Below are 14,376 nucleotides of genomic sequence, written 5' to 3'. Positions count from 1 at the left end.
TGCTCATACCTCCTTATGTTTGCCACCCATTGAATATACTGTATTGTAAATGTTCCCTTTGCATCTTTTGTGTATTTCGTCCCTATATGTTATTTACCACTAGCAGTGATATTGCACCAAGTAAAAGTTTGTATATGTGAATGTTAATGTTATTCTGCGGTCTTTGTACTAATTATCTATTTAATAATGAAAATGTTTCCAAAGGTGTTTGAATGAGCCAAATACAACAGCACTGTTGACAAAGCGTCTTTATTTTTCACACGTGACAATGCAATTAATGACAAAAAAATTGGTTAACAGAGAAAACAGTGACACCTCAATAAAACTCGATAATGGCAGTCAAACTGAATAAACATTTAAAAACCGAACTACTAGAAGCAAAAACCTCTGGACAAACAGGTTTTTTTAATTGTATGAGCAACACAGTGTGTTCGCATTGGTTGAGAAATCTCACAATAGCTTTCCATCATCATACACTTCCTGGGTGTTACTTGGAACTGTTTACTTGGCAACACATTTCAAACAGATTTTATGGGGAGGTTTTGTGGAGATAATCTAATCAAAGCCTGTCTGAGGTTACACTGGTGTACCACAGAACCAACAGTAAGAGGTGAGATGGTGGGACTCACTGACTACAGTTGGCATCAATGATATTTACTTATGGAGATAGTTTAAACCAAACCCTTATGTCATCCAACAGGAACAGTATGAAACGTTGTGTTAATCACTGAGGTAAATAGAACTAATGAGATGAAGCTGACTCACTTCGCTCCTTTTTACATAAAATAAGGTTATGTGTCGATGTCTACTGAAAAGATAGTAATACAAAAAAACTAAGTTGGGTGCTATTCACCCAAACCCACTAATAGGGGTGTGGAGTATGTCATTACACGTAATCAGTAACATTTAATCCTATTAAAAAAATACCAAGAAAAAGATAACGGATACTTTTAAAAAATTACTTTTTGGGTTACTTTTTAATTCATGACCTATTTTTGTGGAGAAAATCAATCTGTTCCCTCAATGACATTCAATTCAACATTCAAATTGTTTAAGTTGGTTCCACATTAGCAAGTGTGACTACAAATCAGATGACACATCAAATACATTGAATGTCTCATCTTTGTTTTCATGTAATCTCTTTATTGTGGAAAGTAATCAATTGTCAGATTACATTACTGACTTTGGGTAATCCAAGAGTTAAATTACTGATTAAACGCAGGTAACTAGTAACATAATACATTTCAAAAGTCACCTATCCACCTAATTTAATGTTTGACCAAGATATTTAAAATATATAATATTCTGCCAAAAGAACACGTTTGTAAACACAATAATGTTTTAAAATAATGTTTTAAAAACAAATTAAAATGTGGTTTCTAGTGTGCGAATCATTGTTTGTTTTATGGAAAGTGGTTACTGTATTCACTGAATGGGTCCATTATAATCTGCTAAATGTGTTTGAGAATAATAATTCGCTGATTGAATTACTGTATCGATTTTTTTATTGACTCTGATCATGTGGTACATGCCACCAATACTTTAAATCAAAACAAAAGCAAAACTTATTACATGATTACTTTTTACATTATAATTTCCAGCAGGTTTTGCGGCAAAGATAGTTTGCGCCTATGGGTAAGACAGAGTAATCTGAACAGCTCCACCCAAATAATTGTAGCCTCCCAGGACGAGGTCTAAGACAGATACTTGGGGAGAGGACCCTACTGTACCATAAAGGCCTGCCCTCGGGTCCATCTCAATAATCTACAGTGGTCTCCTTTTCTCCTCTCCTTTAACTGTACCGACATGAAAATAAACTGGACAGGTGGAAGTCCTATTTCCCCCGTAGGCATTCATTCCATCCAGTTCCTTCCACCTATCCAATCGTTTGTTTTCCTCAGGTCGGTGAAGACGGAGGAGATGGCAGAGGAAATGAAACCATTTTGAGACTATTGAGATGCGGCCCCCTAGTTGAAGCACTCCACGTAGTTGGCGGGGAGCATGCCCGATTTCCCCGTCCTCTGCACAGTGCCATACATCCAGCCCTCGTCAATGGGCTGAGCGTTGACGATGATGTCACCATCGCGGAAGGACACCTCGTCATGGTCCTGGGCTGCGTAGTCGTAGAGAGCCCGGTACACCTTCTGAATGGGGCGGTAACGAAAACAGCATTAAGGTTTCTACGGCGACCACACAACACAAACGTCACAGCACGTGTCCACATAAGTAGTTCACTGTGTGAAGTCACAAAGAAAATGTGTTAGAGGTATTTATTATATAAAGGGTAATTTCGTCATTGTGCTGGCCGTGGCGTGCAGATACAAATCCTGTGTAAAGTCAGAATATCTAAAATAGAATGCTTCCGTTGGAACATACCATGGTGACGGATGGGGGGGACTGGACGGACCTCACAGAGGACATGCTGGTCTGGTGCATGTAGCCGTACCCCTGCTGCTGCTGGGGATTCTGATGGTACGCCCCAGGTAGCACAGGAGCTGGTAGGCAAAGACAAGCGGACACAAAGACACAGACAACAGAGAGAGATTTTAACTTGTGATCAAAAAACAACCGGGGGGGATATCATCTCCTCTGAGCCTTACCGCAGGCTAGGTGAATTGTTAGAACATCACATCACAAAGAAATCAAAATGGACCCGTGCCTTTCTCAGGTGACCTAGAAATGATGAAGTCACTGAGGTTTAGGTGTTTCTGTGCGTGGAAAGAAAAAATTTACTGAGTGGAACAGAACACAACATTACCCAAACAGTGGAGCTCATATTAGTAGACTGTGTGAGCTTGTAAAGAGAGAAGGGAGAAGGTGGCACTCTGTTGGTCAGCTTGTATAAAGAGAAGGGAGAAAGAAGCAGGCACTCTGTTGGTCAGCTTGTATAAAGAGAAGGGAGAAGGTGGCACTCTGTTGGTCAGCTTGTATAAAGAGAAGGGAGAAAGAAGCAGGCACTCTGTTGGTCAGCTTGTATAAAGAGAAGGGAGAAAGAAGCAGGCACTCTGTTGGTCAGGCACATGCTGGAGTGGGGTTGAGGTAAAAGGACCCCATTCATTAAGTTATTACCCGTTTAATAAATGTATTAATCGATTCATTCACAATCAACAGATAAATGGATCAATTAATAAATGAACAATTTGGACCTTGTGTTGTTCTATTGTGGATCCCACCACAGAAATCAATTTTCTGAAGGTGAGTAAATGTTTTTTTTTCTTCCTCTGTTGACTGAGCTAGCTACCTCTGTCCTGGGGCGGCAGTGCGGAGCCGCTACTGAAGTCAGACAGGCTTTTATCCCAGAGGTCAGAGGCTGAAGCCAGTGAGCACACTGACTGGGCCTGTGAGGGCAACGACTGCTGAGACCGCTGCCGAGGGAGGTGGCTCACGCGCTCTGGTGCACCGCCACAAGAGGGCGACAGAGACAAAGTGGAAAAACAAAAGTCAGGAAATGAGAGACAGCTGAAAATATAGAAAATTAGGAAGTTGAAGTATAGTTAAATGCACGAGAGACGAGTGGAGTACCCAGATAGAGAAATAAGGATTTGGTTCGGGAGAATTCACTTTTAGAATTAACATTGTGCAGGGGGATGTTGTAGGATGAACAGAGTGGGGAGATGTTGTAGGATGAACAGAGTGTGGAGACATAGGATGAGCAGAGTGTGGAGACATGTTGTTGTAGGATGAGCAGAGTGTGGAGACATGTTGTTGTAGGATGAGCAGAGTGTGGAGACATGTTGTTGTAGGATGAGCAGAGTGTGGAGACATGTTGTTGTAGGATGAGCAGAGTGTGGAGACATGTTGTTGTAGGATGACCAGAGTGTGGAGACATGTTGTACAGCATGTTGAAGGGTTTGAAGTACCAGACAGCCTGTGAAGACTTTTAGACTGAATGTTATCCTCCACAGGGTCAAAGTCAAAGATGGAGCCCGGGTCAGTCCGCCACACCTTAAGGTCTTGGACAGGACAAATGGGAGGGGCAGTTCATTTAGACAGAAAAAACAGGAAGGAAAACAAGAATACAAATAAAAATAAACATCTGAACTCAGATCACAGAGGGGAAACGTACAGTCTTGGGCCAGGTGAGTGGAGTTCAATATGGAGCTGCCATCTGGAGGATGAGAAATCTATCACAATCAAGCTCTTCTCCACTAATGTAACATGGACACATGGGGTGCCCGGTCCCCCAACGGCATCTCACGGCTCAGCTCCCCACCTCAAAAAGCCTTTGGGAAAACCGGGCCTGGTGGACCTGTGTCCTTGTGGTCCCTGACACCAAATAACTGTTTGTTCATTCATGGCCTTTCTTCAGCTCCACTCACCTACAATGATGCCCCCAGGTCTCCTGTCCATCTCCACCACCTGTGGATGAACTCCCCTGTAGGCTGCCTCGCTTATCGTCTGGTGGTTCCGGTGGCGCATTCTCTCCATGTTCGGGTCCTCCATAAGAGGGCCGCAGCCCCGGCCCCTTGTCCGCTCAAAATCCTCATGGTATTTTGCCTGTCGGAAGCAAACACGGAGGGCATGTTTTCAGCGTCGGGGTGAGCGTGTTTTGTGGCACTTTAATGGGAGGAAGACATTCATGTCACTAGTTAATTCAGTTGTTACGTGCGTCTGCACGTGTGCCTGAACAAATGCACACCAACACATTTCAACACACACAGAAACACACAAGGGAACACAACCAGTGTGCATTTTGGTCAGAGGGCAGAGGGTGAGTTTTGGTCAGTGGTTTTAAAAAAAACACAAGAAACCAATGTATAAATGACTTTATTGGCAAAACACACGCTCGCTTGTCAGCTTGTAAGTGTACACACACACACACACACACACGTCTGTTATGGCTCCCACTTGGAAAGGGAAAAGCTGCGCTGGTAACTGTTTCACTGCGTGGGTTAATGTGCCGCAGTCCCACCCGGCGTGCGTTTCAGTCGGGTTAACTCGCTCCGTGGTCTGCGCCACCACTGTGCTACCATGGAGATATCGTTCTGGGACTTCCTGACACGCCTCATTTCGGGCGTGTCCAATTCGGTGCAGGACCTCCCCTGGAGCTCCTTCAACCCGCGCTGGTACTTTACCTGCAACGCACAGAGACACGCCGGGTCATGCTAACTGGCACACTCCCGTCTGGGTCGGGATATAGAGAGAATACAGAGTGTTAATTTCGGTAACTTAGGCCAACATAAAACCTGTCCGGTCGGAATATAGTCTATGGCCCAAGAACCCTAAGCCCTACAGCCTATGCACCTGTGGAGATCGGAGACGATTTTGTTGGTGTAAGTTATATAATTAACCTGAACACTTTGCTTTATCCCAAGGCAACGTGAAGCTATAAGCAGGCTGCTTCCCTCTGTCAAACCCTCTGAGGCCTCCACAGGTGCATAGGGTGTAGGACTTAGGGGTTTGAGAGAGGGCCCCTGTGACTTGCCGAGCTGACGTTGTCCTGATTCTGACGGACTCTCTCTAACTCTGGCGTTACTCCCACACTGGACGACTGGAGAGGCTTTTTATACTTCACCTGCGGACACAATAGCATTAAGTTATTTGGTTGTAGTGTGTTTACTGTGTATCCAGCATCTCCACAAGCAGTGTGCTAACAGAAAAGGGTGCCGTTGGGACATCCCATGCCAGATTCCGGCCGCTGGGTATCATTAGAGATTGGCAGCTTGTTGAGTCACCATGGCGCCAGAGGTCCTGGGTTCCCCCCCCGTGTCCTGTCAGTCTGCTCTGCTCTCTGAATGGGGAATTGTTCAGCGGGGTCCACTAATGGTGTTAATGACTTCGACTTGTCTAGGGCCCGCGTAAATGGTCGCCAGTGTCAGACTACCGAACATAGTTTCATGCCAGATTAGTTTTCATGAACAAACCTGGCATGAACAAATTTGGCATGGGAGTGCAAACATTGCAAACTTGTATTCTTGAGGGATTTTACATGGAATGTAGCAGATTAAAGTTTAAAATGAACAACCCAAGATTTAACTGAATGTTTCTGACTGGAATTTACACTCATTGTGTCTCAAGGTCAGACAAGGTTCAACCTCTCACCGAACTGATGTTCTCTTGGTTCCTACGGACCCTCTCCATGTCAAGGGTCTCCATGACTGGCGTCCCACTCCCCACCCCCTCTCTGTACTTCACCTGGACAAGGAACAGAGTCAACATCCAAATATTTGAACAAAACAGACATGTTCCTTAAAGGGCAGAATAATAATATTGTACAGTATGACTGTCTGATAATAATGATTACATCGCTGATTTTCTTTGTGTTCTCCCGAGCGAGGATGATTTCCGGAGTGTCTGTGACAGAAGACATCAGGCTTCTGTGTAGCTTTGAGTCCCATGTGTAGCGACACTACAGGTTCAGAGCAAAAGGGCAACTCAGAAGACACATTCGACTGTTCTGATAGATAACACACTGTGTGTGTGTGTGTGTGTGTTTCTGAGCATGTATTGATATAACTAGGATTTGCTATTTAAACAGAACCAAAATATCTCTAAACTGTGGGAATTTTGGGCTTTATAGTTTTAGGCCAAAAGTTACAGTTGGTCTTAAGGTTAGAATTAGGGTTATGTATTAAAGATTACATTGAGGTTTAGGAGTTAGGAGTTATGGTTAGGTTTAGTTTTAGGGTTAAAGGTAAGTTTTTGGGGTTATGGTTGAGTTTAGGTAGATTGTGTATCTGTGTGTACCTACTGAATGGAAAAAATTTAAATGCTGAATAGTACCATGAACAACCCAAGATTTATTTGACTGAATGTCTCTGATGTGTTATCCCCAAAGTATGTGAGTCATTTTGTCTGAAGGTTTGTGGTCAAAGGTCGGACAAGGTTCAACCTCTCACCGAACTGATGTTCTCTTGGTTCCTACGGACCCTCTCCATGTCAAGGGTCTCCATGACTGGCGTCCCACTCCCCACCCCCTCTCTGTACTTCACCTGGACAAGGAACAGAGTCAACATCCAAATATTTGAACAAAACAGACATGTTCCTTAAAGGGCAGAATAATAATATTGTACAGTATGACTGTCTGATAATAATGATTACATCGCTGATTTTCTTTGTGTTCTCCCGAGCGAGGATGATTTCCGGAGTGTCGGTGACAGAAGACACCAGGCTTCTGTGTAGCTTTGAGTCCCATGTGTAGCGACACTACAGGTTCAGAGCAAAAGGGCACCTCAGAAGACACATTCTACTGTTCTGATAGATAACACACTGTGTGTGTGTGTGTGTGTGTGTGTGTGTGCGCGCACGCGCATTGTGTCCCTCACTGAGCTGATGTTTCTCTGGTTGTTCTTCACTCTCTCCATCTCGGTGCCGTCGAACCCATACGAACCCCTCATCTTCTCTGCTTCATCCTTGTACTTCTTCTGCATTGAGAGATTGAAACACCGTTTCAGGCACGTACCCCATCATCGCCGCCACACTGAGTGGTGGTGTACAACGCCAAGAGATATCCCTACCTGGCTGTACACGTCCTTCAGGTAGGCCGCGTGCAGCAGTTCTGGTGTGTCCGTCACAGCACCATACGAATGCTCCCTCAGCTGGGCCGTCTGCTTGTAGGAGGCCTGGAACAGCCAGACAGAGTGAGGCGTGAACTCAAAAACTCGGGTGACATTAAGCAACAAAAGCAAATCACAACCATTGTGACAAACACTCGTTCCCGTTCCCAGTTGCTAAGGTTTTTCTAGTTTGTTACAAAGCACACAACCAAGGTGTGAAATGAGTCAGTAAACGGTCCGATACGATTCAGGCTCCAAACTGAATGTTTAATGAGATGGTTTCATAAGGGAACAATGCATTCAGGGGACGTTTGGGCCCATCTATAAATGATGAGGACCATATGCTAGCGGTCTGTGGTTCTCACTGTCCATCTGCTGCCAGTTATTGTGCCTAAACATAATGACTGAGTGGGCTAATTAGTATTAATGTAGGTGGATTTCCAAAACTGTTCAGGTGTACTCAGAAAGAAACAAACTCCCCGAAGTAGATGTGATACTCCAGAACTTAGTCACATTTGAAGCATTGAGCGCATCCAATGTGATAAATGTGACTGGATGAACCTCGGCAGTCTCACCCATTTGGTGGCGCCAGTCCAGACACATTCTGAAGGCGTTGGACACTAAGCAATATCAGTCTCCCAGCGGGACTTCAGTGAGACTAACTGGACGCTCCACCGTAACGCTTTCATCTGCCTTTGGAGGTTGAAATTCTAAGCAGACGGACGGAAATGGAGCTGAGGAGCAAACATGAGGGGTTAGGACCTTACTTGGCTGGTTAGCTCGGTGGCTTTCTTGGCTCTCTGCATTTCCAGCACGTCGCCACTGATCTCCATGCCTTTGCCCACGATCTCATTCTCCAGGTCCTTGCGGTACTCTTTCTACAGAAATAAATCAGACAACGCTTAAATGACATATGACAAAGGTCGTCGTGTAAAGGTCGTCGTGTATTGCAAAGCCATATGTCACTGCCACTGCTGTACAAGGTGAGTGCTCGGCAGAACAGGTTGTACCTCACTGAGGATATGACTGGCGTTTTTAGCCCGGATGAGGTCCGGTGTGTCCTCCAATCCCAGCCCCGAAAGCCCTCGCTCCTTCACTTCCAGTCCCTCCCTCCTGTACTCCTTCTGTAGGCAGCAACCATAGAAACACATTTACTAGAATGGGTATTCACAATCAAGTCCACGTTTTGTAATAGATGGACTATTGGCGAACTATCGCTCCCCTCACAGGGCTATGCTGTCGCCGTGTGTTCGCACTACAGGGCTATATTGGCACAGACCTCACTCAGGACATTGCTGGCGTGGCGGGCAGTCAGGTAGCCAGGGGTCAGGTCAGCGTCCACTAAGGCTTTGCCCCTTATGTGTTCATCATACTCCTTCCTGTACTCTCTCTGAGGTCAGAGGAAAGTGACATGTCAAAACTCTTCAGCTGGTGCCACGCAGACACGCACAGATTTCCACATGTTGCATCATTACACTTGCATCACCCACCTCGCTTTGTATTTTCTGAGCCTCTTTGGATACCCTGTAAGACTGTGTGTCCACAAACTCCATCTGCGACCTGCCTTTGTTCCTCTCGTACTCCTCCTTGTATTTCACCTGGGAGGGAAAGCACAACCTGTTAACCGGGACATAGACGGCAGCCGCAGAAACTGACTCGGCGTGCAGGAGATCTGGACTGGCACCGAGCCACTCAAAGCATCCCGGTTCTTTAGGTGGACTCCGGAGATGAAAGGAAAAAGTTACAAAAAGGTCCCGCACACCATGTTTCCCTGACATGTTTTGAAGCATTGTTTCAGTAAACCAAAGGACCCAGTGATGTGTGTTTGGGGTCTCCCCCTCTGAGCTCTCTGACCCCAGTCTTCCCCCACTGTCTGCCTATCGACATGACAGGATGCCAAACAGAAGGGGCCCGGTTTGGTCCATAGAATACCCAATAATCAAGTGTAGATCCTATAACATCCAACAGGAGTTCTCACCAGTGATTCTTTCTGTTGTGTACATCGCTCCCCAAGCTGATACCAAGCTGCCACTTGAGAAATGACACAGACCTAGAAACTATGCACTTTAAGGCCTTTTTTTTGTCCCGAGACAAGGTTTTGAGGAAGCTGCTTCACAAGCTCAATGCTATATTCTAGCTCACTGCTATATTCTAGCTCACTGCTATATTCTAGCTCACTGCTATATTCTAGCTCACTGCTATATTCTAGCTCACTGCTATATTCTAGCTCACTGCTATATTCTAGCTCACTGCTATATTCTAGCTCACTGCTATATTCCCTTTCAGAAATTCCACAGGTCCCACCACCGCCCCCTTTCTGCAAGTCAGATGAAGCATCCAGCCTAATTGAAAAACTAAAGCAAGAAGCGCCAATGATATGAAATGTACAGTGCTAGTCTCTGTAATCAAAACTCTTTTGACCAGGCGGACTGGGAACTTTTTTAGGGAGGTACCCTGGGAGAACACCAATATTTTCACAGAATCTGTCACCGGGTTTATCAAGACATGTTTTATGGATGTTTTCCATGCAGTGACTCTAAAAACATGTGCACATTTGTAACTGTAGTTTAAAAGCCATCAACTTTTCTGCCCTGATTTCTGATCTGCATGTTAGAGATCTTTTGCACACTCACACGAAAAAGAAGCCTAACGGCACACCCACACCAACACCTACAAATGTCCATACATAAAACGCAACAAAAATGTAGAATTCTGACCTGACTGTGCAGTACTGCATTTTGCCTGTGGTGGAGCTGTTCCGCTGTGTCCAGGGCATCATGGTAGTGTCCTTTAGACAGCTCATACTTCTTCTTGTACTCCACCTGAAGATACAAAGACAGGTCTGTGTTAGAGCAGGGCTGTAACTAAAGCACAGCGCACACCTATTCCAACCCTGTGGAGGAGAGCTGGTTGACCCATGTCATACACAGTTGTGACTGGAAATAGTTACGTTGCTCTGCAGCTTGCTGGCGTGTAGGACGTGCTCGAGGTGAAGCAGGTTGGGCAGATCTGGGGATCCCTCTGTCACTTGGTTCTGGTTGGTCTTATACTTCACCTGCAGAAAAGCAACAAACCCAGACGGAAAGATGTGTTTTCCTTTTAGTTGCACCTGTCAGGAACCCTGTCAAAGGCCTTTTGTCAACACATGAATTCAGTGTCAGCCCACCTCCTGAACGGACATGGCGACCAACCGTGGTGAATACACAAGCAATCTGTTCCCCAGTCCTAGGACATCTGACGTAGGAACTGTCATCCCCACAGCGTAGGCAACAACTTCTCCTCCAAAGGGGCGCCGCTTCCTCTCTTTCGTCGCCCATCAAATCCTCAATTTGCCTTTAAAAGGTTCCCATGGTAACTGCTAACGCGGCAGCCAGAATTTTTGCTAAGTGCACGTTAAGAGCAATAAAACAGAGGAACCTGAATAGAGCGAACCTAGGAGGGGAGCTGGGGGGGGGGGGGGGGTGTCTCACTGAGGTAGTGTTTACTGGCTGTTTTTCAGGGATACTAGAGGATTTACTGACGCTGTAAGACCCTGCTGCTGAGCCCAGCAGGGCAACGATTGGCCACAGTGGATAGAGAAACACTGAATGTCGTCTCGTTACAAATGCCACATGGTTTTGAGAGGCTGTGATTCTGTCCTCTTAACGTCAGAGGCAGGATTGTTCGACATGGCGTGTTTCAGTGGACCCTCCAGGACGAAAGGGTCCTGGAGAGGATGGGTGGGGCGCATCGGAGAGACCCACCTGGCTGGCGAGGGTATTGGCGGCCTGCGTGTGTTTGAAGGACACACACTCGCTGGGGTTGTACTGGGGCTTCTGACCTTTGAACTCCTTCTCAAACTTCTCCTTGTACTGCACCTGCATCGTGTATGTGTGAGACAGACCGACAGAATGTCACCAAAATAAAAGGTGGTCTGTGTCTGTGGGCGTGTGTGTCTGTGGGCGTGTGTGTCTGTGGGCGTGTGTGTGTGTGCACACATTTCTGTGTTTGAGAGTGAGGCAGAGATAAGGTGAACACACACAGGATCAGCAGGAATGACCAGCCAAATCCCCACACATGGTAAAGTCAAGAGCCCCCTCCTCTGTCCCCCTTTCTGCCCCCCCATGCTTTCATCTCTCCATCCAGCAGTCATGACAAAGCAGTTCTGTGGTGCTCCCCAGGTCTGGGAGAAGGCCAGGCATTAATGTCCATTCATTAAACAGTGACCAGAGGACAGAGTACTAATGACTGCATTCTGCCCCAGTGAAGTAGCTCCCTCCTTCCTCCCTTCCTTCCCTCCCTCCCTCCCTCCCTCCCTCCCTCCCTCCCTCCCTCCCTCCCTCCCTTCCTTCCTTCCTTCCTTCCTTCCTTCCTTCCTTCCTTCCTTCCTTCCTCCCTTCCTTCCTTCCTTCCTTCCTTCCTTACTCCCTCCCTTACTCACTCACTCCCTCCCTCCCTCACTCCCTCCCTCAACATTTCAGAAGGGCATTTTAAAATGGTGTCAACGTGGATTCATATCCAAATGTCTACTTTCTCCGTCCCGTGTCCGTCATAGTTTAACACACGTCAGCCGTCCAGTAAACTGCACGACAATACCTGGTTGTAAAATGACAAGAGTGGTGAACATTTTACCTGACTGGCAAGTTTGGAGGCCACTTTGGCGTGCTCGATATCAGACCTTCCCAGGACGTCGACATAGATTTCAGGCTTAGTTTTCCTTCGATAGGCCACCTGGGAGCAGAAGAGACAAAGACAAGCAGAGACACACAAACACGCACGCACGCACAGATGTACACACACACACAGTCCACAAACAATGAAATAAAATTTCACTATATTCATGATTTTCACATTAAATTATTCCCATTGTGTTGTGTGTGTGTGTGTGTGTGTGTGAGAGTCCCAGATGGGGACTGGGATTCTACGACTGTTTCTGTAGTTTCACTGTGTTGGTGGTGTTGAATGTTTTATGAGCACCAGTACGGTCACACATCCCGCCTACACAGCTAAATCTAAGTTCCTGGTCCCACTGTAAACAACTATCTATTTAAAAAATAAAAAAACTTTCAAAAGGCCAATATAAATGCTATGAGAATTATTTACAAGAAAACTTTGTGATATACATAAAGGCTGGTCGAAAGTAAACTTTAGGTTGTGAGTGGAATGAACACTGTGTCCAAATCAATGATATTGTTTAGTTTTGCCTGTAAATGCACATAAAGTTTAATTGAATTTTTTCACTCACATCGCTAGCCAGTTCAGTGGCCTGTTTGGCTTTCAGGATGTCAGGTCTGTCGGCCAACGTGGTGAAACTGTGGAGGTCCTTCCTACCTGTCCGGTAGTTTACCTGAAGCCGCGAGGCATGGGGCGGGGAGATTAAAGGTTTGCGTTATTTGTGAGGGAATACATTTTTCTTCACATAACCTTTTCTCTCTACTCTTTCCTGCCATTTGTCTAACAGGGACGTCAACCAAAACATGAGGGTCTTCAATGGGAGCGATCAGTGACCTCATTTGGCCCACTTCTCCCTGGGTGATGTTGATGCACACTGACATTTCTGAAATGATCAAATGTGGCCACAGGGCCTCTGGAATCCATCAGTGGATATTGGCACATAAATCTCTGACCTCAACCAAGCTTCAGACATATGAGCAGCCTGTGGAAAACAGCATTAGTCTTGTAATGGGTCTTTATAATGTCATTCATATTTACAAAAACCTAACAAAAATCTTTAATGCGTCAGGTCAGAATCCAGTTCCCGTCCTAACAAACTCCCTTCTTACTTTCCTCCCTCTTTTATTCACGATTTCTACATTCAAAACATGACAAAACTGATTTTTTTTACATGTTGTGTCAGGGAAAAATGCATTGTGGGTAATTACTTCACTCTGCTGTTTGTTTATATCCATAGCGTGGGAGACTTCCGGTAAGGTCTCCATGGTGATGTAACTTGACTTGCCCTTCTCTGCGTTGTACTTCTCTTTATACAGTTTCTGGAGAGGATGAGAGAGAAAAAATAAAACCATATTCAACAGCTAAATCACACAAGACCCTGGAGCTGATACAGCATACACAATAGATGGGACTCCTGTCTGTGTGTGAATCATTTAGCAGGAGAGAGAACATGTCTGAAACAAGAAGCTGTTTATTACCAAGATATAATTCCTTTGGTATGAAACAATCACAGGGCATTCAGAGGTGTATACTGGGACAGATATAAGATGATAGGTGATGGTATACTGGAACATATACTAAGAATATGCAAGCAAGGAAATCATCAGTTGAGATGTGAAGAGATGAACATTTGCATAGAACACAAAGCAATAGTTTCATCACCTCAGACCTCCAAGTGGCACCAGGGAGACAACATGCTACTGACAACAAATTGCCACATACACATAATTGTTGGTGAGCACACCACACACACCCACCAGCACGCCACACACCCACCTGCACCCCACACACACACCCGCACCCCACACACACGCCACACACACACCCACGCCAGATTAATTCAGCGAAAAAAAAACAAAGGGAGGCCGTATCTGATACTGGGTCAGTGTCTGATTCTGGGTCTGTGCCTGGGTCAATGTCTGTGCCTGGGTTATTGTCTGATTCTGGGTCAGTGTCTGATTCTGGGTCTGTGCCTGGGTCAGTGTCTGATTCTGGGTCAGTATCTGTGCCTGGGTCAGTGTCTGATTCTGGGTCAGTATCTGTGCCTGGGTCAGTGTCTGATTCTGGGTCAGTGTCTGATTCTGGGTCTGTGCCTGGGTCAGTGTCTGATTCTGGGTCAGTATCTGTGCCTGGGTCAGTGTCTGATTCTGGGTCAGTATCTGTGCCTGGGTCAGTGTCTGATTCTGGGTCAGTGTCTGATTCTGGGTCTGTGCCTGGGTCAGTGTCT

General features: G+C 45.7%; 1 protein-coding gene across 23 annotated transcripts in view; it reads right to left on the bottom strand.

Moving 5' to 3' along the window:
- Positions 1-233: 233 nt before the first annotated feature.
- The window catches only part of LOC105019564 (LIM zinc-binding domain-containing Nebulette), a 72,389-nt gene continuing 58,246 nt past the window's right edge, over positions 234-14,376 (bottom strand). For 13 of the 23 annotated variants that reach the window (XM_034289253.1, XM_034289249.1, XM_034289258.1 and 10 more), the window contains 24 exons: positions 13,358-13,468; positions 12,721-12,822; positions 12,108-12,206; positions 11,240-11,353; positions 10,447-10,551; positions 10,214-10,318; positions 8,987-9,094; positions 8,776-8,886; positions 8,507-8,620; positions 8,264-8,374; positions 7,458-7,562; positions 7,266-7,364; positions 7,042-7,146; positions 6,840-6,932; positions 6,245-6,349; positions 6,043-6,135; positions 5,426-5,515; positions 4,971-5,075; positions 4,320-4,497; positions 4,067-4,108; positions 3,861-3,953; positions 3,242-3,391; positions 2,377-2,495; positions 234-2,144 (listed from right to left, as the gene is read on the bottom strand). In XM_034289253.1, coding sequence (XP_034145144.1) covers positions 1,968-2,144; positions 2,377-2,495; positions 3,242-3,391; positions 3,861-3,953; positions 4,067-4,108; positions 4,320-4,497; positions 4,971-5,075; positions 5,426-5,515; positions 6,043-6,135; positions 6,245-6,349; positions 6,840-6,932; positions 7,042-7,146; positions 7,266-7,364; positions 7,458-7,562; positions 8,264-8,374; positions 8,507-8,620; positions 8,776-8,886; positions 8,987-9,094; positions 10,214-10,318; positions 10,447-10,551; positions 11,240-11,353; positions 12,108-12,206; positions 12,721-12,822; positions 13,358-13,468 — 2,634 coding nt within the window. In that variant the 3' untranslated portion in view covers positions 234-1,967. Of the gene's footprint in view, positions 2,145-2,376; positions 2,496-3,241; positions 3,954-4,066; positions 4,109-4,319; positions 4,498-4,970; positions 5,076-5,425; positions 5,516-6,042; positions 6,136-6,244; positions 6,350-6,839; positions 6,933-7,041; positions 7,147-7,265; positions 7,365-7,457; positions 7,563-8,263; positions 8,375-8,506; positions 8,621-8,775; positions 8,887-8,986; positions 9,095-10,213; positions 10,319-10,446; positions 10,552-11,239; positions 11,354-12,107; positions 12,207-12,720; positions 12,823-13,357; positions 13,469-14,376 lie in introns of those variants that run through there. The other 10 variants (XM_013139657.3, XM_013139659.3, XM_013139658.3 and 7 more) reach the window with 8 other exon arrangements.

Source organism: Esox lucius, chromosome 21 (genome assembly GCF_011004845.1).
Source record: "Esox lucius isolate fEsoLuc1 chromosome 21, fEsoLuc1.pri, whole genome shotgun sequence".
Lineage (NCBI taxonomy): Eukaryota > Metazoa > Chordata > Actinopteri > Esociformes > Esocidae > Esox > Esox lucius.
Note: the sequence above shows the minus strand (reverse complement) of the source record. Positions and strands in the feature narration are given on the sequence as shown.